Consider the following 22,675-nt stretch of genomic DNA (forward strand, 5'->3'; position numbering starts at 1 on the left):
ACAGATGGAGAACTCTAAGCCCATCCATCCAGTAAGCTATCAAGGCGGCATATCTGGTTTTTATGCCTGTCGCGCGGCCTCTTTTCCGTGGTACTTTGCCTTTGACAGTTTTGGCCGCTCCTTCCTCAGATTGTTGCATCAGGTCAAATTTGAAAAAGACGTCAATATTTAAACGTATCTTACTATTGGCTTTTTGATGGGGAAAGAGACCGGACAACGAGCTGAATATTATGACTTAATGAAACACATGTCAAGGTGTCCTAGGACTAAGTAGTAGTATATGGCGATCAAAGTCCCCTAGTAACTAGTAACACATGGGTATCCTGCCTAGACCAGAACAAAGCAGTCAACGATCGAAAACAGAAAGCACGGCTATAGTCAGCTGCTTGTCCATATCCTTCTATCCTCCGAGTATTCCAAATCATTTACCATCATTACCGTCGTCAACCTCGCTGTACCTGAATCAACTGATGAAGTAGTAGTCGTGAAAAAGAATGACGTCATCATCATACTGCCGGCTAATTCAGGGCTTTCTCCGCCGCTAGCCGAATAGTTGTTGTACTTTTATTCAGAAATGTATCATGGAACCGTCACTACCGACTCCATTTAGACGCCAACGTGGGTATGATCGTTAGGGGTGGGCTTCGTACTGGAGCTGGACCGGGTACGCGAAATGCCGAGGACAGCAAAAACGGAAGTAACCAGAAATAGTACCCTACGCAATCCATGTTAGTAACAATGCTCATCAACGACATCCTTCATGTCCCGAAATACAGTGTTGAACCTTTCCGCTAGAGCGCTAAGAATGGCGATCTTGATCAGAGGGGAGTCATACCACTCGAGTGCACCAAACACGGTTGCGGCCTGTAATGCGCTGCAACGGCTCCAGTGACAGGCTTCTGCTGGTGGAAGGAATACAGCTAGGGCGATGAATCCTGCGAACCAGAATATCATGGTAATCACTTCGACAGCTGGGATGACGATCCGATGCGCCAACTGGGGGAAGAATACTGGCGCCAAGGCAAGATAGGGAGTTGCGATGAAGGCTGTCCAGCACGCAACGAAAAGCATGAAATTGGGCGAATCGCTGCTATACGCAAACCAACTGATGTCTTGTCATATGTCAGCTATTTTCAGTTCTTCTTTGAAGTGTGATGGAATGACTTGACGAACAGTATGCGGTTAAAGCAAGGACGATTATTCCAAAGATGGCCTGGATTACCCGAACAGGGTAGATCCATGGAAAATTCACAGCCATGGCTGATATTGGGAGCCCGCGTTGATGATGATGTTAGTAGATGTCCTATCTGCTACTCTCAGTCTGCGCGGCGTCGCAGCTCTTTCTGATGAAATCTTGCGGGTTAGCTGATGCTTAGAAAAACGAATGGTATGGAGGACACGAATGGCTTTCAAATACGTTGGATGGAATGAACCATTATGAGCGCATAGCGCCTGAACGATGGCAAGTCACATGCTGTTGCACAGGCGGACGCTGTTTCAAGTTCTCAAGCCAGTGTGCGCTTAAGAGGCTGTGACGTGGGTGTGTGTGTGGGCTGACGGGCAGGCAGTGACTGACCTTCTAGGTACGTACCTTGCTTCACTTGTGCTATTCCTGTCTCTTCTTCAACGTTTGAAAGAACTAGCAATGCACACACATGCAGGCAGAAGACTTATGTCTTCAGTCTCGATTAGACAACTTGGTGGCGCAGTAACAAGAGTCCAACAAAATCTCTCAGACCGCCAGTTGGGCTGGGGAGTTTCGGAGCTGCCTGCCCATCCAAGCAAAGTAGTGTACTTAAGTACACAGCAGAAATACTTGGAAAGAAAATACCGTCATCATTCCGAGGGCCATCGCGTATTGGAACTTTTTGATTCGCAGCGCCTGCAGCATCGGTCGCAGATCCCGACGCTTTCACGAAGCTAAAATAGAGGAAATTCAGTGAGCTTGTGAAACTCGCCTGCATTGCTGGATTGAACGGGACGGGCTGCTTCTCTGGCCGCGAGTGCCTCGGCCCAATGGCTTGCTGGGATTGGTGACTAGGGAAAAGGCCAAGCAAGCGATGATCTCATAAGTTATTTTCGAAATAGTGAGAAATAGTAAGAAGGGGGGGGGGGGGGAGAGAGAGAGAGAGAAAACAGAAGGTATTGTACAGTGTAAAACAGGGCTGAGGTGTCTGCCTAGTAGTGAGTTGGTGGCACTAGACACAGCCAAGGGATGCCACCTGGACCCTGAGGGCAAACACATGACGCCCACTACACAGTTCTCCATTAGTTGCAAGAAGTATAGGCAGCAACTTCCATAATTAGTATCTAGAAGATCTAGGAGACGGAGATCCCCCGCGTTAGCTATGTTGTTTAAAATGATGCAAACATAGATTCTTGTGTCCATTTATATATCCTCCTGGGTGCGATGGTGAACATAAGAGTCATACAAAGTACAACTTTCTTAATTCAGGAACCGATCTATAGGTACTAGATAGCTATGCCCACTAGGCAAATTGTCTGAGCCTGCGTGCAGAATGCAAGTTGTTGGAAAGGTTTTGGGCGGAGAAATCAGGCACATCCGGTTCAACATGTGGGCCTCGCTTTTAGCGCCCGGAGGAGCCAAGTGAGTGTGTATACAAACAATAGATTATACTACAAAGTAAGTAGTACTCCATGTTAATCAAGCTATGTTGGTGGCAGATTGGTGTCTACATAGGCATATAGTAGCAGGGCTTAGAAGTATATAGACCACTAGTAACATGGCGCATCAGATCAGTGCCGAGTAGATAGTAAGTAGTAGTTGCTTCTGATGGTTAGAATTCCTAGCGTCCGGGATTCGTCGCCTCCCCCGCCTTTCCCTCCTTTGTTCTGCTCCATCAAATCACGCCATCATCGTCGCCAATTGCTTAGTCGTCGGTAGATCTACCACAATGCGAGCATGTGTTCAACAACTTCCCATTATACTTCCCCCACTTTGGCCAATTTGTTCCCTCATTGTCCTCCCTATTGAGTCCTTGCTTTACTAGGGAACATACAAGTTGAAGGATAGCGTTCCATTTAAGAAGCAGCATCATGTCTGAACCTAAGCAGCCCCATTTCGAAACTTTACAGCTTCATGCGGGGTATGTGCATACGGATCTCTCCATGGACCTGTCATACCATAGCCTCGCGCTGACATTTCTTTCCCAAGTCATGAACCAGATTCCGAGACCCATTCGCGAGCAGTACCCATCTATGCAACCACAGTAAGCCCATATCCTCAAGCTCTGGTCTCATATGCAGTTGATTCTGATCAGAATTCTGTTAGTCCTTCACCTTCAATGACTCCGCACATGGCGCCAGACTCTTTGGTCTCAAAGAGTTTGGCAACATATATAGCCGGATTATGAACGTGAGTCTAGTTTTTACATCCCCCTAAAGCATTGAATCGACAGCGAGTTCTAGTTTCAACTAATCCATGGAAGCCCACTGTGGATGTCTTCGAGAAACGTATCGCTGCCCTTGAAGGTGGCGTCGCAGCCGTCGCAGCCTCTTCGGGTCAATCCGCACAGTTCATGGCCATATCTGCCCTTGCCCATGTTGGCGATAATATAGTGTCGACCAGTAATCTATACGGCGGCACATATAACCAATTCAAAGTCCTATTCCCTCGATTGGGAATCACAACCAAGTTTGTCCAGGGAGACAGCCCAGAGGCCATAGCTGCAGCCATTGATGACCGTACTAAGGCTGTCTACGTTGAAACTATTGGAAACCCCCGCTATAATGTACCCGACTTCGAAGCCATCGCTAAGGTAGCCCACGAAAAAGGCGTGCCCCTAGTGGTAAGTGTCTGTTAGGGCGCAAATATAATTTTGTGAAGAGAATTTGCAACTTATACTAGGGTTTTATATAGGTCGACAATACATTCGGCGCCGGCGGTTATTACTGCCGTCCCATAGAGCACGGCGCCGATATTATTGTACACAGCGCCACCAAGTGGATTGGAGGTCACGGCACCACTGTTGCTGGTATAGTTGTTGACAGCGGAAAGTTTGACTGGGGAAAGAATGCAGCACGCTTCCCCCAGTTTATTGAACCTTCCGAAGGCTACCATGGCTTGAAATTCTGGGAGACCTTTGGTCCCCTTGCTTTTGCCATTCGAGTGCGAGTGGAGATCTTGAGAGATCTTGGGTCAGCACTGAACCCTTTTGCCGCGCAACAGCTTCTACTCGGCGTCGAGACCTTGAGTTTACGTGCTGAGAGACATGCAAGCAATGCTATAATACTGGCCAACTGGCTTCGTAAGAATGAAAATGTTTCTTGGGTCTCATACCCAGGCTTGGAGGACCACCCAAGCCATGAGACCGCGAAGCGCTATCTCAAGCATGGATTTGGGGGCGTTCTTTCTTTTGGGGTTAAGGGAGGTGCAGCCGCTGGCAGCCAGGTAGTTGACGGCTTCAAGCTGATCAGCAATCTCGCGAAGTAGGTCCATCTGCGTTGGGGCTGGAATCATTTGAACGCTTCGGCTGCTAATTATACCTTCTACAGTGTTGGGGATATGAAAACCCTCGCTATTCACCCTTGGTCTACGACACATGAACAGCTTACCGTGCAGGAACGCATTGACTCTGGAGTCACTGAGGATGGAATCCGCATCTCGGTGGGTACCGAGCATATTGATGATATTATTGCCGACTTTGAGCAGTCTTTCAAGGCTGCTAGTGCTCTGTAAACTATGCTCTCACTGGCGAAACCTGAGCCCTTGAGTTGCTGGCTGGGGAGGCAGTGGCTGGTTCTGCGCCTGACTTATAAGAACTTGGGGATTGGGCCGAACCAGACACCCTAAAGCAGACCCCTAAACGACATCGTGCATGAGCAGGAATGGAAAATCCTCACTGCGCAAGCGGGAACAGACATGTCTATGAGAAACTATGACGATTTCGAGACGATACCAATATGAAGCATCTGGTTTCTCATACGGAGCGGACCCATCGTAAACCTTCTAATAAAATTCTCACATCATGATGGTAATGGATAAGATGTATAACAAGCCTGCCAGGATGGAGCGCCTGCATTACAAGTCACTACTAGGTTGGATGAAATACTACGGGCAAACAGACCTTCGAAGGGTAAGATAAGCACCCAGCATATAATACGTAGCGACCATTCGCCATACAGTAGCTCGTAATATATTGCTCCACCACCAAAAAAAAAATTTAACATAAAAATAAAAAAAACTACAAGAGCAGCGAGTAGCACGTACCAAGTGTTCAAGGACGTTGATGCTTACGATACCATCAGGTAGAGAGCTGGATCAGATCTCGGAACTTATGAATTCAAGTAAATAAGTGGGAGGTCAATTATGCACAGGAAGCGAAGATAGGAAAAAAGAAACACAGGTGCAAAAGAGAAACACGAGAAGCAATTATCAGCCAGTCCAACTAGCTCTTCGTTTGACTAAGAAAGGAAAAGGCAGAAGAGACGCAGGAGAGTGATACATCACATCACTTGGGGCCACCCAATTCCCATAGAGAGATGAGCGGGTTGCGAATACAGGAAGATAGGGAAGACATAAAACAAAATGTAATAGCAAAACAAATGAAGCAAGCTGAGACGCTGAATGGTTCGGTAAGTGTTCGAGCCAGCGAACTTCGGTCCACTCACTTCTCCAACAAGCGCTGTTTGCTGAGACGTCTGTTTATGCGACGAACTGAAGGAACAAAGACATGAAGGGGGTGCATTGTGGAGCCACATGGAAGATGCCGTGCTCTTGACCCGCCTTAAGAAACGCCCACTCATGAAGCGTATGCCTTCCGCTAAACAATGAATACGAAAGCGCCAACGCCGGTTATTTTTTGGGGGGGTGTGCAAAAACAAATTTACATGAGAACGTTGCAAAAAGAAAGAAAGGGGAAAGGTAGAGAGACAAGAAAGAAAGAGACGAAGAGAAAATATTGGTATCAAAACAAGGGAAGAACGAGATGACGGAGAGCAGGGGCTAAGTGTCGTTGTAATAGTACGCTTCATAGCTAATTGCTTCCTTGGCCTGGAGGAGGCGGCTGTGCCGCACCACCGGATCCAGCTTGTGCTCCTCCCATCATAAAGCCGGGAGGGAACATGGGCATACCGGGGAACGAAAAGCCGAAGCCAGGCACGGCAGGCGGGACACCGACATTGTTGGCATTGGGTATATCCCGCTCCACCGAGCCGCCCATGCCCATCCCGTTGGCAGGTCCATCGCGTTCCGGACGACGGAATCGGTCCTGCTGCGTGCGGGAAGAAACAGGTCCGCGCTTGCCGCCAGTGTCGGTAGCAATTCTTCTGCTGATAGCTGTTGCAAAGCATTAGCTTCATGGTAAATGATTTTAGAGTGGACATGGTGCCAACAAACCTTTGGAGGATACACCAGCGCCAATCTCAATGTCGGGCTCCTCGACGACCATTCCGGACTCGATAGGCCTTCCGCCAGTGCCGCCATACTCCGCAGTGAGCATCCATTTCCGATCCGCCTCCGTAAGTCTTTCAATCGGAATCACACTGATGCCTGTTTGGTAGTCGCTGCAGTCACGTGGACCGAATCCCACACCCCATCGAGTCTATGATAGAAGTTAGCCTAGGAAGAAACTATGACGGGACAAATTGGGAGCTTACCCTGAGCTGCATGTCGCCGGACTTGTAGGATTCCATGCCATCCCGTGCCATGACCGCATCCTGACGGCTGATCATCTTAATGAAAGCATGACGCTTGTCAATGTTGACAATGCACGTCTGGACAATTCCAAACTTGCTGAAGAGAGAGCGGAGATGCGCCTCAGAGGACCTAAGCATATGTTAATACATAGTCCAGTAGTTGCCCGAGAGGGGCAATAGAGAGAGAGAACGTACGTAACACCACCAACGAAAAGAGTACGACTTAGGACTATACAACGGCCAGTTAGCAATCGAGAACTTTGGTTTCCTGGCCTTGTTGGCTTCAGAAAGGAGATAGGTACGGGCAAAACAAACCTTTAATGTTCCCTTGGCCAATGGAGTAATCCCACTCAATAAACTTGGGGCCCGGAGGAGGCAAGGTAGGATCCTTGCGAGGGGGGGAGGGAGTGCGACGACGACGTCCGGGAGGGCTGCGCTGGCGATACTCATTTCCTCGGCGACCGCGCGGGTCTCCACCGCGACGTCCCGGGGAGTCCCCATGATACTCACCATAGACAGGGCTATCGCGACGACGAGGAGGAGAGGCCTCACGGCGCCTGTCCCAACCGGGAGAACGAGAACGGCGGCGGTACTGGCCAGGAGGGGAACGCATGTAGTCGCGATCACGCTCCCGGTCCCGGTCGAATTCACGTGACTGGGAGTCGGGCCGAGCGCCCCAAGCGTTGGCGACGGGCTGACCGGGCAGGTTGAACGGCGGAGCCTGGCCGGCGGTCATCCCACCCATATTGGCAGCATTGGACAGGCTGAGAATCTGCAGGGCAGTGGCCCACTGCTCTTGAGGAATGCCTTGGGCAGCCAGCAATTGCAGGAGCTGGAGCTGCTGCTGCAGAGCATCAGGCCCGATCGGGGCAGTCGGCTGAGCCGGAGCTGCAGTCGCCTGCGGCAGTAGCGCGGCCAGTGGGTTTTGCGCTGCTGCCAACGGGTTGGGAGTGTGGCTCTGACTCTGGGTCTGCGGCGGCGGGACCAATGCCGGGTTCTGAGCAACACTACTCAATCCCGCGAACGGGGTCGCCATGCTTGCAGCAGCATACGGGTTTACACCAGCCTGTCCATTCGGGGGCTGTGAAGCCTGGTCTACGGATGATGACGCGGGCTGCGGAACCGTACTTTGCTGGGTCAGAGCACTTAGAGGGTTAGTCTGTGCCGCCACGGCCGGTGCTGCCGGGGCTGTTGTGTTCTGCTTGGCCATGTCGGCCAGAGCCTTTAGAATACTGGAGGTGTCCGGCGCCTGTTGAGCAGAGGGGGCCGAAGAGGCGCCGTTAAGCGGCTGTTGCTGACCTCCCAGCGGAATGTAGTTGGGTGCTGGCGAGCCTTCCGGGGTGGTGGATTCAACATCTAAAGAGCAGATAAAAGAACAACGATTAGAGACTATACCAGAACGACTTTCCAAGTCAAGACGCGCGGTTCTAAGGGGCCGCTCGGCTTAACCATGTCGAGATACAAGGAAGCATCAGCTGGAGGGGATAATATTGCTTACTTTGTGATGGGGGTGCGTTTAACTTCTCTTTGAACGAGGCAAGCATGGGAGCAGGGAAAGTATAGCCCCGTTCCCAGATGTCGACCAGTTTCTTGATTTTTTCCTATAAGGAGAGGCGGACGTATACGTAAGTTGGACTATTCGTCACCAGACAACGATAGAAAAGAGAAAAAAAATGAGGCAGATAGCGGGGAAGCACAGCGGCCACGAATACTATGCATGGCAGCCTGGGCTATACAGCAGGAGATACGGATATCAACTCTTAGAGCAGGCCACCACCAGGGGTTCCTCAAAGCAAACCCCGGCTTCCTATCGGCCCTATGCTTGCCCGCGATCACTGTGAAAGTTGGATGATATAATATGCGTATTGCATCTAGAGCGTACCTTTTGATCTTCAGGAGCGTTGTTTATGATGTCCGTCATGAGGACGGGTAGCAATTCGGTCACTCTGTTGACACCAGCGGCGAAAGTACCATCGGGAGCAGCACTACCGGATGGCTGCCCTGCCTTGCGCGCTGCTTCTACCCACTGTCGAGTTACAGAGTCTACGACATAGAGTACGCCCAATTTGTGTGTTCCTGGTGCCTTCTTGAAGTGTGTATAGATCTTCTGGATGAGAACGGATTCATTCTGTGGCAGAGAAGAACCATGAATTAGCATAGTATTCTATTGGTAAAGCATTTTAATAATAATGGCGGAATTGGAAAGTAATACCTGAACGTTTGCCGTGCAAAGCGACGTAATACTGTTAATCTTAGAGCCTGAAACACCCGGGGGCTTGAGTGCCAGCATAGACTGGAGGTAGTTATCCAGTTCTGCTACAGCAGACGACATGGTGGACGAGATTTTGTGGTGTTGACTCGAATCCAGTACGGGAAGAACAGGATACACGCAACAGTTTTCTGTTAATACTATCGCTTCTCAAGTATATGGTAAACGCGACCGGATAGTACCACTTTCCCAATAAGCTGTTACTACTGGGAGAGATCCAGCGCAGCTAAGGTGGCGATGATGCTTAAGAGAGGTATATCAGCAACCTGCAGGGTCGTGGCCTCTCGAATATGATGGAAAAGTGATTTCCTAAGCGGACTTTCTGGTCGTGTCACTACAGACTCCACGAGCGTACTCTGGCGACCAGGGGGGCCTTCCGCCTACAGCTGGAGCACAGCCAAGCGATGCTGTCCAGGGCCTTGCAACTCGCGAACGAGTACGTGTACAGAGTACGACCTAAAAAAAAGCGAAGAGCTGAGCGCAAAGAAAAAGATGCAAAGGCGGATATTACAGAGTTGCCGACTTTGCTGCAGAAAAGAGTGGGGGGATGAGAAACGGTGCAGAAGAGATGAAGAAAGGATAGAAAGGGGAGTTGAAAGGGAAGGGATTTCGTAGAAGGTAGTAAAGGTGGTCAGTCAGGTGAGGAGAAAAATCAGCATATATCTGCGCTAGGCTCGAAAGGGCAGCAACACCTAAAAACAAGTGAGGTCGGGTATGCCCAGCCACTTTTCTTTTCTTTTGCCTCAGGCTGCCAGCTATGCTCGTTGGCACGTGACGTGTATCTGAGGGAGATATGCCAATGATTACATAAGTCAAGCCAAAGCATGAAACAAGTGCATGAGTCGCAGCTCGGTGAGTCGAATGAGGTAATGCGCTGGGCTTCCCCATCATGTTAGGTAACCGATTTTCTACACAACAAATGAAGACCGTCCCACCGTTTGGGAATCCTTACAGAGTACACCATTAACCCCTGGAAACATTTACACGGAGACACTTATCACGTAGTTAGCCATGAGAACTCTGTTCTTACAGGCTAGGACTCAGAATCTGGATACCTTCCCTTACTGCTTACTTCACTATCCAACCGCAATCACCCCATTCCTCCACGGGTGAGTACGCCCTTGTGACCATGCAAATCAGCAACAATGAAAAAAAAATTCACTTGACCATGTAGAGGTATGAACTTATATGTCGAGCAATGGGTGTAAAGTATTACCACTACGTACTTGTATTGTTGTTATGGCTGGGGAAATCCGCGCCCATGGAAACTCAATGGGTGGGCAAAATTGTGGATGAGATGGCGACTGCCGACGTCACTAGCCATGGACCAACAGCTCTACTGTGGCACTCCGTTTACGGATGAGACGGCGCCGATGATCGTCACAATAATAGTAGCCCGAGGCGGCATTACAGTGACTATATCTATATTCCAGCACATGCATGAATGACCGTTTGATAGCAAGTGACAGCTCTGGTCTTTGCTTTTCAACAGATCCCTATAAGCTCGAGCAAGTATGAGAGAATGACATGGTAGAACTCTAAAAGGTAGTGATAAATACATAGCGTAAAAAGGACACACAGACCAAGAAACAAAACGCAAGGAAAGAGAGGATTTTACTCCGGACTCCGTTCCGTACAACGGAATCAAGCGGGTAAGGGTCACTACCAAAACATGATGGATCCTTCTGATTGCCGCTGGAAAGCGCGCCGAAATCCTGGCTCAGACTCGGGATATCGGCCAGGTTGAGACTAGTGTGACCGTAAGATACAGCCGCCCACCATTACCTTGCGGCGTTGCCGTGTGTTACCGTACAGTCCGCGTACCGGCTGTATTGGTACGGCCAGATGGAAAAAAAGGGCCGCGCAAAAGAGCTTCTCCATAACTTGGGAACACCGTGCGGCCCATCTTCCTTTTTCTTTTCTCTACCGTGTCCTGATATACCCTCTTTCTCTCCTCTCCTTTTCTTCTTCCAACCACTCAACTTACTGCAAGTTGTTCACATTCGCCATGGCTTCCACCTTGAGACTGGGCACCTCTGCTCTCCGTTCCACCTCCATTGCCGCTAAGCCGGTTGTTCAGTCCGCTGCCTTCAATGGCCTGCGCTGCTACTCTACTGGCAAGGCCAAGGTTCGTTCTACCTCGATAACAGTCATTCCTCGGATATTTATACTGATGCCTCTCCCTTCTATAGTCCTTGAAGGAGACTTTCGCTGAGAAGCTCCCTGCCGAGATCGAGAAGGTCAAGAAGCTCCGCAAGTACGCACAGCTCCCTATTCGACCCTTTTGTCTACAGCAGGTGTTGTTAACCAGTCAATCAATGTGTGTAGGGAGCACGGCAGCAAGGTCATCGGCGAGGTCACTCTTGACCAGGCCTATGGTGGTGCCCGTGGTGTCAAGTGCCTCGTGTGGGAGGTATGATGAGGAGCCTGGCCAATATTTTTTTGAGGAGACTATCTAACTGACTTTCATAGGGTTCCGTCCTCGACTCTGAGGAGGGTATCCGTTTCCGTGGCCGTACCGTAAGTTGCATGTGACTAAAACACAATTTGAAATGTATACTGACAGTACTTTAGATCCCCGAGTGCCAGGAGCTCCTCCCCAAGGCTCCCGGTGGTCAGGAGCCTCTTCCCGAGGGTCTCTTCTGGCTGCTCTTGACTGGCGAGATCCCTACCGAGCAGCAGGTCCGCGATCTGTCTGCTGAGTGGGCTGCCCGCTCCGACCTCCCCAAGTTCATTGAGGAGCTCATCGACCGCTGCCCCAGCACTCTGCACCCCATGTCCCAGTTCTCTCTGGCCGTCACCGCTCTTGAGCACGAGTCTGCTTTCGCCAAGGCCTATGCCAAGGGTATCAACAAGAAGGACTACTGGAACTACACCTTCGAGGACTCCATGGACCTCATTGCCAAGCTGCCCACCATCGCTGCCAAGATCTACCGCAACGTCTTCAAGGATGGCAAGGTCGCTCCTATCCAGAAGGACAAGGATTACTCCTACAACTTGGCCAACCAGCTCGGCTACGGCGACAACAACGACTTCGTTGAGCTCATGCGTCTTTACCTGACCATCCACTCCGACCACGAGGGTGGCAACGTCAGTGCTCACACCACCCACCTTGTTGGTAGCGCTCTGAGCTCCCCCATGCTCTCTCTCGCTGCTGGTCTGAACGGTCTGGCTGGACCTCTCCACGGATTGTGAGTTTTTCAATTCTTTTAATGTACGTCAGATTGAAGTGCTTTCGCTAATGTTTCTTTTTCCAATCGCATAGGGCCAACCAGGAAGTCCTTAACTGGCTCACCAAGATGAAGGCCGCCATTGGCAACGACCTCAGCGACGAGGCCATCAAGAACTACCTCTGGTCCACCCTGAACGCCGGCCAGGTCGTTCCCGGATACGGTCACGCCGTCCTTCGTAAGACCGACCCCCGCTACGTGTCTCAGCGCGAGTTCGCTCTTCGCAAGCTGCCCGATGACCCCATGTTCAAGCTGGTCAGCCAGGTCTACAAGATCGCTCCTGGTGTCCTGACCGAGCACGGCAAGACCAAGAACCCCTACCCCAACGTCGATGCTGTAAGTTGCCTCATGAACCTGCGCCCCCGTTGCATGCGCGACCAGTATACTGACCGGTATGTAGCACTCTGGTGTCCTCCTCCAGTACTATGGCCTGACTGAGGCCAACTACTACACCGTCCTCTTCGGTGTTTCCCGTGCTCTGGGTGTCCTTCCCCAGCTGATCATCGACCGTGCCCTTGGTGCCCCCATTGAGCGCCCCAAGTCCTACAGCACCGAGGCCTTCGCCAAGCTTGTTGGTGCTAAGCTGTAAATGAGTTTGGGATGACATGAAAAACCGGAGGTGATTCTTATTTCTTTTTACGATAAACACAGCATCTTGTATTATGCCTACCCTGTTCTGGTTTAGTATTTTTGTGACTGGGGATGTTTTAAAGTGTTGGGGTTTGTTCGATTAATGTATGATAGGACACGGTTCGAGCGGGCCTTGTAACAAACAGCACTTGAGAAATTCCAAGTCAATCGTCTTCTAACTCTTTTTTTTTTTTTTTTTTTCGAATTCGTATGAGATCCCGGGACAGTGTCGCGGAGTGACAGGCAAGTAAGCGTAAGGGGGGCGGAGAGGGGCAAGCTGACATTGCAAGTCGGATGCCGAAGATAAGAATCAGCCAGGGAGAGAGCAAGAGGAGTGGGATCGGCGCGGTCGAGAAACATACGTGATTAGTGCCACCAGTGTCGAGCTGACTGCAGGTCTGCATATCGGTCAAATCACAGACCGAAGGTGGAAAAAGCTCCGCGGACTGATCGTCGAACAACATAGCCAGTAAGGCAGCAGGATAATGTGGAAGATGCATTGGGTTTCAATCAGGATTCGGAGAATGAATTGGACATTCGAGTTGTCTAGATACTTATGCCAACGCTAACTGCAGAGGTTCGGGGTGCCGTGGGTGATCTCCGGAGCACTCCATGGCCAAGCGGAACAATACGAGCTACGTACGGACAGTGAGGTAAGGCAGACTGGGAGTCAGATGAGTAAGGACTATCTAGATAGTCAATCCATGGTCTACTCCGGAGGTATCTGAAGGGAATGATGAGGTACTCCGTATGAGACAAGCATATACACAAACTACTAACTACGGGCGCCGTAGTCCGGGGCGTGTTCAGAGATCCTGTCGGATCCTCCTCCTCATCCTCCCATGATCGTGGTTGCTATGGGGGAGGGGCGGGACTACTCCGTAACTAGTACTGACCTCCCTTTTGTGGTACCAAGTACGTAGTAGAGAGATTCTAGATGTTGTTATTCTGATTATTATTATTATTATTATTATAATAATAATTATTATTAGTATTGTAGGAGTTAGATAGATACTCCGTGAATAGATAGTTTGGGTCTACTATCATTCCAGGGCCAGCTGGACGTGGGTCCCCCCGATCGACCCTCTCAACCGTTTCGGAAAATGAATGCAGCTCCAGGGTGTTTGTTGGGGGGGAGCCCGGTTTGCTCCGGGCCTCAACTGAAGCCCTCGGCTGTGGCTCACCGCCGGGCCCGAAGCAGGCTAGTGACCTCTGTGCCTTGATCGGGCTTAGTGTTATCCCCAATCGGCCGATGGCGGGCGGTGATTGGATCTCAGTGGGTTCCTGGTTGTTGCGGTGGTGAGTGTGCTCATTACTACGGAGTACTCCTTGGTACGGAGTGCTTGGATGCGCCCACGCCAGACAAAAAAAGCAACTCTTTGACCTGCAATTGGGAGAAAAAAAACCACCATCTGAATCGAGAGGTACGTATGCTCTGCCTGGAAGCCCATCCCACCCCCTCGTTGATCCTTCTTATATTTTCATACCTCTCTTCTCTTTTCCCTCCTCTTCTCTCCTTCATCTTCTTCCCTCATCTTCATCCATACATACATACTTCCTGCTCCTACCGTACATATACTCAAACCTTCCCCCGGAGCTACCTGCTTACTTGGCCTGTCCTCCTCACCAGTGACTTCTCCATCCGAACCAACAAAACCACTCTTCCCTACTCTCAACCCATTTCGCTCTGGTCGTTCGTCCTTGACGTTCCGGACCTGCAGACTATCTTTCGATTCTTCGTGATCCCTTAAGGCGACGAAGCCCCCAGATTTCCCTTGGTCAGGGCCCCTTTCAGCGCTCCCAAGGTCAGAAATGTCTACCGCTACTGCCGCGACGGCCGCCACTGGCCAGAACAAGCTCGAAAAGAAGCCCGTGAAGTTCAGCAACCTGCTACGTATGTAATCTCTGCTGCAACCCCCGGACGGTTATATTTTGAGGGAAATTGGTTCTGATGGCATTTGTTACAGTGGGTGCTGGATTGAACCTCTTCGAGTATGTTTTCCCTTCTCACCTGCTCCCAATCAATGCACCGTGCGTTTCCATAACTAACATGGAATAGGGTCACCACTTTGGGTCAGGTACGAAGCAATAACCGAGGCGGCAATTGTCGGCTTATGCTAACTCAGTTCCTATAGCCGCTGGAAGTGATCAAGACGACCATGGCTGCAAACCGGGGCGATAGCTTCGCTGGTGCTATGGGTCGAATTTGGGGCCGTGGCGGGATCCTCGGTTGTAAGTGCTCCTTCCGCCTTGTTCGCTTTTTCCGACTAGTGTGGGGTGGCATTGTCTGACACTAGTCACCTACTTTAGATTATCAAGGTCTCATTCCGTGGGCCTGGATTGAGGCCTCCACTAAGGGCGCCGTCCTCCTCTTCGTCGCATCGGAGGCGGAATTCCGTGCCAAGGTGCTTGGTGCGCCCGACTTCGCCGCCGGTATCGCTGGAGGTATGGTCGGTGGTATTGCACAGGCATACGCGACCATGGGCTTCTGTACCTGCATGAAGACAGTCGAGATCACCAAGCATAAGATGGCCGCCCAGGGCGTCAAGCCCCCCAGCACCTTCGCGACTTTCATGGATATCTACCGCAAGGAGGGCATTCGTGGTATCAACCGTGGTGTCAACGCCGTTGCCATTCGCCAGACCACCAACTGGGGATCCCGCTTCGGTTTCTCTCGCCTGGCTGAAACCGCTATTCGCAGGGTCACCAACAAGGAGGAGGGTCAGAAGCTCAATGCATTTGAGAAGATCCTGGCTTCCGGTCTCGGTGGTGGTCTCTCTGCCTGGAACCAGCCCATTGAGGTGATCCGTGTCGAGATGCAGAGCAAGACTGATGACCCCAACCGCCCCAAGAACCTTACCGTGGGCAAGGCCGCCAAGTACATCTACGACAACAACGGCATCAAGGGATTGTACCGGGGTGTGGCACCCCGTGTGGGTCTGGGAATCTGGCAGACCGTCTGCATGGTGGCACTTGGTGACATGTAAGTGGAACAAACTTTCCCCTCTCTTGCATTATCAATACCCCGGGCGGAGCACTTCCTATGGGGGTGGCGCCCCGATCTTCATGTGATAACCGAGGAGTGAACTGGAGCTAACGTGTGGGTCTCCGTTACCCCGAACAGGGCCAAGGAAGCAGTCGAAAAACTGACGGGCGACAAAGTCACCGCTAAGCACTAGAGAAGGTTTGAGATACCCTTCTGCCATGCGCAGTCTCGGTCGGAGGAGCGGATGCTAGATAATCTTACCCATATGGTGTGGAACTTGCTCGGTCCGTAGCTAGCTATGCATAGTGCCGAGCATGCCGCAAGAAAGTATTATGAAACCAAACTACCTTAGCATAATAATGTTAATATATTTCATTTACCATGAGGCCGGCCATTCATGACCATATGTTGGCTTTCCATCGGAGAAATACGCACCCACAGTTGCCCAGCTGTGTTCTGACACCGTTAATTTGTTTGTTATGCTTTTTCCCTATTCATCATATTTACACATCCCGTGTTACCGAGGAAGGACGGAGTGGAATAGATACAACAGTAGAGCCAGCCACCACATACCTAGGTAAATTCACAAGCTCGCTACTATCTACCTACCGAGTAGTCACCTCTGGCGTAAAAGCCCATCCTGCCCTTTTGCGGCTGGGGAATGACAGTCTCTAATCAGCCAACGGCTCCTTCGGAATTTCGGAATGTGCGCAAGTCCTCCCCCCTTCCCACACAGCTACCGAGACAGTAGGTACCGGGCCATTCATTGAACGAGAATGAAAATCACTCCGTCCGTCCGTCATCTGTCATATTGTGCGGGTTTTATCTCTTCCAAACCCCGATTTCCAGAGCCGGCTGGCTGACACACAGCCAGCCTTACCATCCCACCATCTTACTAGAGCATAGTATAAACTAGTATGCACGTATTCAAAATACGGATCTTTCCCCCCCTCTCGAATCAAAAATTTCCGCGTTCTCCGATGCCGCAGATGATAATATAGACTAGTATAGTATGTATGTGCTTTTGTATGGATGATGATACATTATATTTCTCGGTGAGCCATCTACGGTAACTATTCTCCGAACATCCCAGTCATGGCTTGCATATGATTATGACGGCGTGTCTCACTAATCATGTACTGGTTTACTGCATATGTGGCATCCCCGTTCCAGTCTAGGTCATGTGATGAGGATTATAGGTGTCGTACGCACGTGTGTGGGATTTGGTTTCGATACCTATCTATCTATCTATTTATTCGCTTATTGACTGGCTGTGTCTTCGCGTTGTTGATCGGAGCTGGGTATGTAGGAACGGTACCTAATCAGTCAGTGCCAGTGAGTTCTAGGACAAATCAATGGCTCTATTTATAGTACATTGTTATGAAGAAACTGGTCCATAATTGGCTATTTGTTATTGAGTTGTCTATGGTTGTTTCATCATGAAGGGAGTCGGGGAGGAAGACGGGGGGACCTTGGTGATGTTTTAGTGGTAGCGTAGTAGGGACTTGGTATTAGGTCAGTACGAGTAGTTAGTAGTAATAGATATGTAGGTGAGACAGGAGGTATTGTATTACTATGTGAACACTGGCCCATTTCGTTGATACTAATTTGTTCTAATAGTAGTGTAGTATGTATGATATGTGTTATATGCTACCTGAGTTCGGGGGTGGAATCGCAGTCGATCTACTATTGATGCTGGTATTATATTCCGTTGGCAATGTCCAGACAGTAGAATTGGTTAGTAGTTCTGAATACTATCGGCCAGCTAAGCTGTTTGGTCTTGTTGTGAACAAATCTGTTCAAGTAGGTTCTCAGGCATGCTTTGTGTATCGGAATATTGGGATTCTGATCGATAATTCAATGTTGGGGTTATCACGTAGTGCAGAATTGAATTGAAACGAAATGGCCATTAACTACTACCGAGTTATATGTCGGGGTGGATGTTTATGAAATAGTTCTAGTACTCTACTGGACGTACTAAGATCATTTATATATAAATGCCACTTGATATTTCTCCGTTTATTGAATACAGTAATAGCGAGGGGCAACAGGAGGAAATTTCATACCAGAGAAATAAGATTGGTTGCATTTTGCAAATTGGGTTTTTCAAACTATCCACAATATACTGCAAGCAGCCTACATCGCAGCGAGAGAGGTATTGAACAAAGATGGGTTAAGGTACAATTGTATTACAGACACACAACTACAGCCACATCACAAAAGAGAATATCTGCGGAAAGGTCGATCTAGACACATGATAAAAAAAGGGGGTGTTCGGTTTTTTCCAAAGCCAGTCTAATATGTATTGTATACATGTTTAAACAGTCAGACCAAGGTCCTCGCCGTAGGGGAGCTGGAAGAGATCTCCAACAGTGGCGACGGAGGCCTTGCCAGACAGGAAGGACTTGGCAACCTGTGTACAAAAACATTAGCCGTTACTCTCCAAAGAAATTGATCCCAGAGAAGACAAGGGGAGGTAAATAGGTAAACTTACATCCTTAACCTGAGCCTCAGTGACGGCATCAATGCTCTGAGCAACCTCACCAATCTGGTAAGGCTTGCTGCCGTTGATGAGAGCGGATCCGGTAGCCTCGAGACCAGTCTCAAGGGTCTGGGCGGACTCGAGAGCGCGGAACTTGGCGAGGGCAACGGCCTTCTTGATCTCCTCACCGGCAATCTCACCGGCGGCAACCTTCTTGAGAAGGTCGACGGCGTTCTTACCAGCAGAAGTGATCTGGTCGGCCTTACCGGAGAGAGCAATGGTGAAGAGACCAGCGTCCGAGTAGGTAAGGTTCTGGGTCGAGGCACGGACCTGGGAGAAGCCCTGGGTGGCCTGGGCGAGGAGGGAGAAACCGGGGGTCCACTTGATGGAGGACTCACCACCCAAGAGGGCAGCAAGGACAGAGGCCTCGGGCTTGTAGGCAGAGGTTCCGAAAGCACCAGAGCCAGGGAAGGCAATCACAAGGGCGTTGCCGGCCTTGGTGGAGATACGCTGCTCACCACCGTAGTACTTGGAGGCAGCGCTCTGGAGCTGGGCACCGCTGGGGACAGCCTTGAAGAAGTCACCAACCCACTTGGAGACGTCGGCGGAGCTGGCACCGCTGCCAACAAGAGCGATGTTGGACTTGGCAAAGGCCTGCTGAGCGTACTCAGCCAGAGCCTCAGCGGAGAGGTACTTCTCGAGGGGAACGGTGGTCGAGGGGGTGATGCTTTCACCCAGGCCCCGGTGGAAAGCGACGGCGTGAGCGGCATCGACAGCGACGGCCTCGGGGTTGGCGGCAAGGGCCTGTTGTCTGTACTTGAGGGTCTTGAGGACAACCTCGCTCAACTCGTGGGCTGAGAAGCCGAATTAGACCGGTTCGTCTGACTTTTGGAGGGGGGAAGGGGGGGCGGCTTGTTCCCGTTGTCTCCTTACTCACCTGCAAACTTGGTCTGAGAAGCAACCTCGGCGAGAAGTTCAGCGAAGTAGGGGAGATCGCCCGAGAGGAACTTGGCCTTGAGGACGACGTTCTCGCGAGAGTGTGTAGAGGAAACTTCACCGCCCAGCAGTTCGACTTCCCGATTGATCCGCAGTGCCGAGCGCTTCAGCGTAGACTGTCAATTGAGAAGAAGAATGGGTTAGTATTTGCCTTAAAGAGGAATGTGGTAGAGAGTGTGGACGTGGGATCGAAGCCAGGAAGGACGAACCTTGAAAGCGAACTGTTCGAGGGCATCGGAGAAGCCAGGGACGGGCTGGTAACGGGGACCGGCCTTTGCAACCAGAGCAAGAGTGCTGGTAGGGCCAGCAACTTCCCGGTTGGCGACCTTCACACCAGCAGACTCAGAGACATCGTACTGGAGACCAGGAGTGGCAGCAGAGGCCATGCCCCGACGGCTGCTGACGCCAGTAGCAGAGCACTGCTTCTGGAGCGCACGGGGCGCATTTCGGCTGAAAGTAGACCGCGACAGCATCATCGCATGTGTGAGAGGGATAGAGGAGGGCGAGGAGAGTGGTTAGCCGAGAAGCTCGACAGCAATTGGGAGGGTTGAGAGGAGTGGGAGCAGGGAAAGGCTGCTGGCGGTCGTTGGGCGGATCAGAAACGATGTCTGAAAAGCTTCAAGATGCCGGCTGGTCTTGATTACTCGCCCCGTGATTGGCCCGAAATGCGAGTGCGGGCGGAACCGGCTTTTCCTCGTCCTCCGGGTCACCTGATTTCTTATGTGAGCAGTGTCCCGTGCAAGAAAGTTAATGCCTCAGGCTTAAAATCACCATGACATTTTGCAGATCGCGCGCTTCCTCTCCTTCTCCGATTGCCGAAAAAAAGTATCCCCCCATCTTGATCTTCGTTGCTCCGGCTTCTCTATCTCGCGCTTGTCGTTCCCTTTTTGCACTTTACCTCATGCGATTCCCCCGGTGACCCTTCCCCTCCTTCTAGAGAATTGAAGCTTTTCGCATTCTCTAGAAGCCATTCATCATGACTTCTCAAGTATGCGATCAATTCCCCCTCCCCTCTCTTCCCGCCCCTCATCTGTACCACTGCTAATGATCTGAGTAACAGTACGCGGCGGAGCTATGTGCGCTCTTGGTCGAGGATAATTTCGGGGAGCTTTTTGCGGTATGCTCGCTTTTGCTCACTTGGTAACCCGCTGCATTCATGAAAAACCATATAGTCGGTGTCAAATTGCGGGCCACATCGAGCAACAGGCTGACCGTTATCCGTCTTCGCCAGCGTATCTTCTCAACCCTCCAGCGCTATGACCGGCTCTCATTACCTCGTTTAAAATTCTACTCGCGCCTCTCCGATCGTCAACTTCGTCATGGTCTATCTGCCATGATTCAACACCACCTGGTGTACCATTACACATCCTACGACGATGGCGTCACCTATTACGAACCAAACCTGCAGGCTGCGTACTATCTTGTTCGCTCCGGCAAGATCCTGGAGTTCATCGAAGAACGGCTTGGGAAGTATGCGGCTACCCTTATGGAGACCATTATGTTTCTCGGACACGCACAAGTCGGCTACCTCAAGACCCTCCCTGAACTGCAACCCGCACCACCTAAAGCGAATGGCGTGAAACAGGAAGCCAAAGGTGGAGAGTCCGAAGAACAAATGAATGGCGATGATGTGCACACCTCCGACCAGCCGGCGCTTCTACATCCTACTCTGAAAGCACTGGCTTCCCACGGTTATATCTTTCGTGTGCGCGATGCGCAATTCCAAAGCTACGCTGATAACGCCCTGGATGCGGAACGTGCCATCAAGTCGCGACCTGATGTCAAGCAGCTAAAGGGTAAGAAGCTGGACGAAACAGTCCTGGAAGGGACTGTTACTCTTTTGAAAGAAAGACTTGATGGGGATCTTACCCGCGGACTCATGCATAACGGGTTACCCCGGGGTGCGAAGAGAAGGCATGGTACCGGGTCTGCAGATGCTACAAACAAAAAAGCACGAATGGACTACGTCGATGCTGATGAGGATGAGGATGAGGAGGAGAACGAATGGTCGGATGACGAGATGGGTGGGGATACCACTCCCATGGAGGTGAGACTCTGCGTTATTCTCCTTTATATGTCTGTTTGACTAATTGGTTTGTTCAATCTAGTTGGCAATTGTTGTCCGCGTTAACTACGAGAAACTCGACGTTGCTCTTCGGAATCGACGGTTTTTGGATCTTGCGGAGATGAACTCATCGCCAGTTACCGCACAGGTCTACGAGGGCCTCCTACGACGCATAGAATACCAAACCAAACAATGCCGAGATAGTGCTGAGATACCCCGCGAAGGAGAGGAGGGCGAGCAATACTCCGTCCCCATCGCGCTTAGTGCGGTGACAGAAGAAGTCGACCCGCAGTTGGACCTTGCAGGCTCCATAGGTCCCATGGAGATATCACAGGCCATCAACAAACGCGGGAAACGGCCTTTGGAGGACAGTGTCAATGGAACCGACCGTGAAGGATCAGAAGCCCCCAGCCGCACCTACGAGGTAGACCAACACCTTTCTCTGCTCTCGCAGCCCCCCTACAACCTCACATCCAAGCGCGTACTTTCCGGACTCATTACCTGGACCGTCGAATTCCGACACCTAGCGCGCAAGCTCCGCCACCTAGAACTGGAACGAATGATTGAAGCCCGCTATGGCGACGTCGCTTTACGAGTGATCCGCGTACTCCACGCCAAGGGCAAGCTCGACGAGAAGCGCCTACAGGAGATCAGTCTTCTCCCCTTCAAAGACCTGCGTCAAGTCCTCGCTAGCATGCAGTCCGGTGGGTTTGTGGATCTGCAAGAAGTCCCCCGAGACGCACAGCGACAGCCCTCTCGTACGATCTACCTCTGGTACTATGATCCGGACCGCATCCGGAGCAGCATTCTGGAGGACACGTACAAGGCTATGTCTAGGTGTATGCAACGCCTGCGGTTTGAGCGGAACCGACTCAAGGAGTTCCTGGAGAAGACGGAGCGGAGTGACGTCAAGGGCAATGAGGAACGCTATCTGTCTCAGGCTGAGTTGACCCTGTTGGAGCAGTGGAAGGCTAAAGAGGCCTTGTTGCTTGGGGAGGTGGCTCGGTTGGATGAAATGGTTGCGGTCATGCGAGACTACTGATGGGAATGATTGATCGCATTCCTTTTACTCTTCTATTCATGGAATATGATGTTTGAAAAGATTCCACATATCAATACTGTATGTCTCAGACATGCAAATTATATACGCCTAGATGGGTTGCCATAGGCAGTCTGCTTCCAAAGCTTTTGCTGGCTTCTGCCTACGTCAATGATTACTATCACAATACCAAAGCAACTTCTATACCCAATCTTATTTCACGAGAATACCGAGAAATTGCGGTCTAGATACAGTAACATTAAAAAAAAAGAGGAAAGTTCCCCAGAAGTAGGTGTAACAACCCCCCCCCCCCCCCCCCCC

General features: G+C 50.8%; 9 protein-coding genes across 9 annotated transcripts in view; 5 read left to right on the forward strand and 4 right to left on the reverse strand.

Annotated features, from left to right (window-relative positions):
- Positions 1-389: 389 nt before the first annotated feature.
- Positions 390-1,794, reverse strand: BDQ94DRAFT_38503 (MARVEL domain-containing protein). Its single transcript, XM_026775630.1, has 4 exons — positions 1,656-1,794; positions 1,174-1,260; positions 836-1,112; positions 390-715 (listed from the first exon to the last, which is right to left on the reverse strand). Exons 2-4 carry the CDS (start codon positions 1,256-1,258, stop codon positions 607-609), a joined length of 471 nt encoding a protein of 156 aa, XP_026625609.1. The 5' UTR covers positions 1,259-1,260; positions 1,656-1,794; the 3' UTR covers positions 390-606.
- On the reverse strand, positions 1,582-2,096 carry BDQ94DRAFT_38446 (uncharacterized protein). Its single transcript, XM_026775629.1, has one exon. It carries the CDS (start codon positions 1,962-1,964, stop codon positions 1,689-1,691), a length of 276 nt encoding a protein of 91 aa, XP_026625610.1. The 5' UTR covers positions 1,965-2,096; the 3' UTR covers positions 1,582-1,688.
- Positions 2,097-2,878: 782 nt separating this feature from the next.
- BDQ94DRAFT_144651 (O-acetylhomoserine aminocarboxypropyltransferase/cysteine synthase family protein) lies at positions 2,879-5,163 on the forward strand. The gene is made up of 6 exons (XM_026766485.1): positions 2,879-3,107; positions 3,176-3,230; positions 3,293-3,376; positions 3,450-3,809; positions 3,881-4,449; positions 4,516-5,163. The coding sequence occupies exons 1-6, from the start codon at positions 3,058-3,060 to the stop codon at positions 4,697-4,699; spliced, it is 1,302 nt and encodes a 433-aa protein (XP_026625611.1). The 5' UTR covers positions 2,879-3,057; the 3' UTR covers positions 4,700-5,163.
- A 123-nt stretch (positions 5,164-5,286) lies between these two features.
- Positions 5,287-9,507, reverse strand: BDQ94DRAFT_144652 (Nrd1 complex RNA-binding subunit). The gene is made up of 8 exons (XM_026766486.1): positions 8,870-9,507; positions 8,540-8,785; positions 8,156-8,258; positions 6,973-8,013; positions 6,853-6,886; positions 6,619-6,787; positions 6,359-6,563; positions 5,287-6,298 (listed from the first exon to the last, which is right to left on the reverse strand). The coding sequence occupies exons 1-8, from the start codon at positions 8,987-8,989 to the stop codon at positions 5,997-5,999; spliced, it is 2,220 nt and encodes a 739-aa protein (XP_026625612.1). The 5' UTR covers positions 8,990-9,507; the 3' UTR covers positions 5,287-5,996.
- A 1,320-nt stretch (positions 9,508-10,827) lies between these two features.
- Positions 10,828-12,965, forward strand: cit1 (citrate (Si)-synthase CIT1). Its single transcript, XM_026766487.1, has 7 exons — positions 10,828-11,054; positions 11,119-11,183; positions 11,255-11,339; positions 11,399-11,446; positions 11,501-12,117; positions 12,192-12,492; positions 12,557-12,965. The coding sequence occupies exons 1-7, from the start codon at positions 10,935-10,937 to the stop codon at positions 12,743-12,745; spliced, it is 1,425 nt and encodes a 474-aa protein (XP_026625613.1). The 5' UTR covers positions 10,828-10,934; the 3' UTR covers positions 12,746-12,965.
- A 1,240-nt stretch (positions 12,966-14,205) lies between these two features.
- BDQ94DRAFT_144664 (putative mitochondrial DNA replication protein (Yhm2)) lies at positions 14,206-16,238 on the forward strand. The gene is made up of 6 exons (XM_026766488.1): positions 14,206-14,680; positions 14,754-14,778; positions 14,846-14,864; positions 14,922-15,018; positions 15,097-15,769; positions 15,911-16,238. Exons 1-6 carry the CDS (start codon positions 14,599-14,601, stop codon positions 15,963-15,965), a joined length of 951 nt encoding a protein of 316 aa, XP_026625614.1. The 5' UTR covers positions 14,206-14,598; the 3' UTR covers positions 15,966-16,238.
- A 511-nt stretch (positions 16,239-16,749) lies between these two features.
- Positions 16,750-17,227, forward strand: BDQ94DRAFT_144669 (uncharacterized protein). The gene has a single exon (XM_026766489.1). It carries the CDS (start codon positions 16,907-16,909, stop codon positions 17,141-17,143), a length of 237 nt encoding a protein of 78 aa, XP_026625615.1. The 5' UTR covers positions 16,750-16,906; the 3' UTR covers positions 17,144-17,227.
- A 548-nt stretch (positions 17,228-17,775) lies between these two features.
- Positions 17,776-19,891, reverse strand: BDQ94DRAFT_144670 (ubiquinol--cytochrome-c reductase subunit 2). Its single transcript, XM_026766490.1, has 4 exons — positions 19,460-19,891; positions 19,192-19,366; positions 18,267-19,108; positions 17,776-18,185 (listed from the first exon to the last, which is right to left on the reverse strand). Exons 1-4 carry the CDS (start codon positions 19,724-19,726, stop codon positions 18,090-18,092), a joined length of 1,380 nt encoding a protein of 459 aa, XP_026625616.1. The 5' UTR covers positions 19,727-19,891; the 3' UTR covers positions 17,776-18,089.
- A 198-nt stretch (positions 19,892-20,089) lies between these two features.
- BDQ94DRAFT_144671 (putative DNA directed RNA polymerase III subunit Rpc82) overlaps positions 20,090-22,675 on the forward strand; it is a 2,969-nt gene continuing 383 nt past the window's right edge. The window contains exons 1-4 of the mRNA XM_026766491.1: positions 20,090-20,238; positions 20,311-20,367; positions 20,482-21,297; positions 21,359-22,675. Coding sequence (XP_026625617.1) covers positions 20,227-20,238; positions 20,311-20,367; positions 20,482-21,297; positions 21,359-22,357 — 1,884 coding nt within the window. The 5' untranslated portion in view covers positions 20,090-20,226 and the 3' untranslated portion in view covers positions 22,358-22,675. The remainder of the gene's footprint in view (positions 20,239-20,310; positions 20,368-20,481; positions 21,298-21,358) is intronic.

Source organism: Aspergillus welwitschiae, assembly GCF_003344945.1.
Source record: "Aspergillus welwitschiae strain CBS 139.54b unplaced genomic scaffold BDQ94scaffold_18, whole genome shotgun sequence".
NCBI classification, from domain to species: Eukaryota; Fungi; Ascomycota; class Eurotiomycetes; order Eurotiales; family Aspergillaceae; genus Aspergillus; species Aspergillus welwitschiae.

Excerpts from the sequence above, each read along its gene's own strand:
- BDQ94DRAFT_38503 (XM_026775630.1), bottom strand. The coding sequence starts at position 1,258 with ATGGCTGTGAATTTTCCATGGATCTACCCTGTTCGGGTAATCCAGGCC. Across the intron at positions 1,113-1,173 it reads CCTTGCTTTAACCGCATACT|ACATCAGTTGGTTTGCGTAT; the intron begins GTTCGTCAAGTC and ends ACATATGACAAG. Across the intron at positions 716-835 it reads GTGTTTGGTGCACTCGAGTG|GGTACTATTTCTGGTTACTT; the intron begins GTATGACTCCCC and ends TGGATTGCGTAG.
- cit1 (XM_026766487.1), top strand. The coding sequence starts at position 10,935 with ATGGCTTCCACCTTGAGACTGGGCACCTCTGCTCTCCGTTCCACCTCC. Across the intron at positions 11,184-11,254 it reads AAGGTCAAGAAGCTCCGCAA|GGAGCACGGCAGCAAGGTCA; the intron begins GTACGCACAGCT and ends CAATGTGTGTAG. Across the intron at positions 12,493-12,556 it reads CCTACCCCAACGTCGATGCT|CACTCTGGTGTCCTCCTCCA; the intron begins GTAAGTTGCCTC and ends ACCGGTATGTAG.
- BDQ94DRAFT_38446 (XM_026775629.1), bottom strand. The coding sequence starts at position 1,964 with ATGCAGGCGAGTTTCACAAGCTCACTGAATTTCCTCTATTTTAGCTTC.
- BDQ94DRAFT_144651 (XM_026766485.1), top strand. The coding sequence starts at position 3,058 with ATGTCTGAACCTAAGCAGCCCCATTTCGAAACTTTACAGCTTCATGCG. Across the intron at positions 3,108-3,175 it reads ACTTTACAGCTTCATGCGGG|TCATGAACCAGATTCCGAGA; the intron begins GTATGTGCATAC and ends TTCTTTCCCAAG. Across the intron at positions 3,377-3,449 it reads TATATAGCCGGATTATGAAC|CCCACTGTGGATGTCTTCGA; the intron begins GTGAGTCTAGTT and ends AATCCATGGAAG.
- BDQ94DRAFT_144652 (XM_026766486.1), bottom strand. The coding sequence starts at position 8,989 with ATGTCGTCTGCTGTAGCAGAACTGGATAACTACCTCCAGTCTATGCTG. Across the intron at positions 8,786-8,869 it reads TTTGCACGGCAAACGTTCAG|AATGAATCCGTTCTCATCCA; the intron begins GTATTACTTTCC and ends TCTCTGCCACAG. Across the intron at positions 6,299-6,358 it reads CGCTGGTGTATCCTCCAAAG|CTATCAGCAGAAGAATTGCT; the intron begins GTTTGTTGGCAC and ends GCTTTGCAACAG.
- BDQ94DRAFT_144670 (XM_026766490.1), bottom strand. The coding sequence starts at position 19,726 with ATGATGCTGTCGCGGTCTACTTTCAGCCGAAATGCGCCCCGTGCGCTC. Across the intron at positions 19,109-19,191 it reads TTCTCAGACCAAGTTTGCAG|CCCACGAGTTGAGCGAGGTT; the intron begins GTGAGTAAGGAG and ends TCGGCTTCTCAG. Across the intron at positions 18,186-18,266 it reads CTGAGGCTCAGGTTAAGGAT|GTTGCCAAGTCCTTCCTGTC; the intron begins GTAAGTTTACCT and ends TTTTGTACACAG.
- BDQ94DRAFT_144669 (XM_026766489.1), top strand. The coding sequence starts at position 16,907 with ATGTACTGGTTTACTGCATATGTGGCATCCCCGTTCCAGTCTAGGTCA.
- BDQ94DRAFT_144664 (XM_026766488.1), top strand. The coding sequence starts at position 14,599 with ATGTCTACCGCTACTGCCGCGACGGCCGCCACTGGCCAGAACAAGCTC. Across the intron at positions 15,019-15,096 it reads CCGTGGCGGGATCCTCGGTT|ATTATCAAGGTCTCATTCCG; the intron begins GTAAGTGCTCCT and ends CACCTACTTTAG. Across the intron at positions 15,770-15,910 it reads ATGGTGGCACTTGGTGACAT|GGCCAAGGAAGCAGTCGAAA; the intron begins GTAAGTGGAACA and ends TACCCCGAACAG.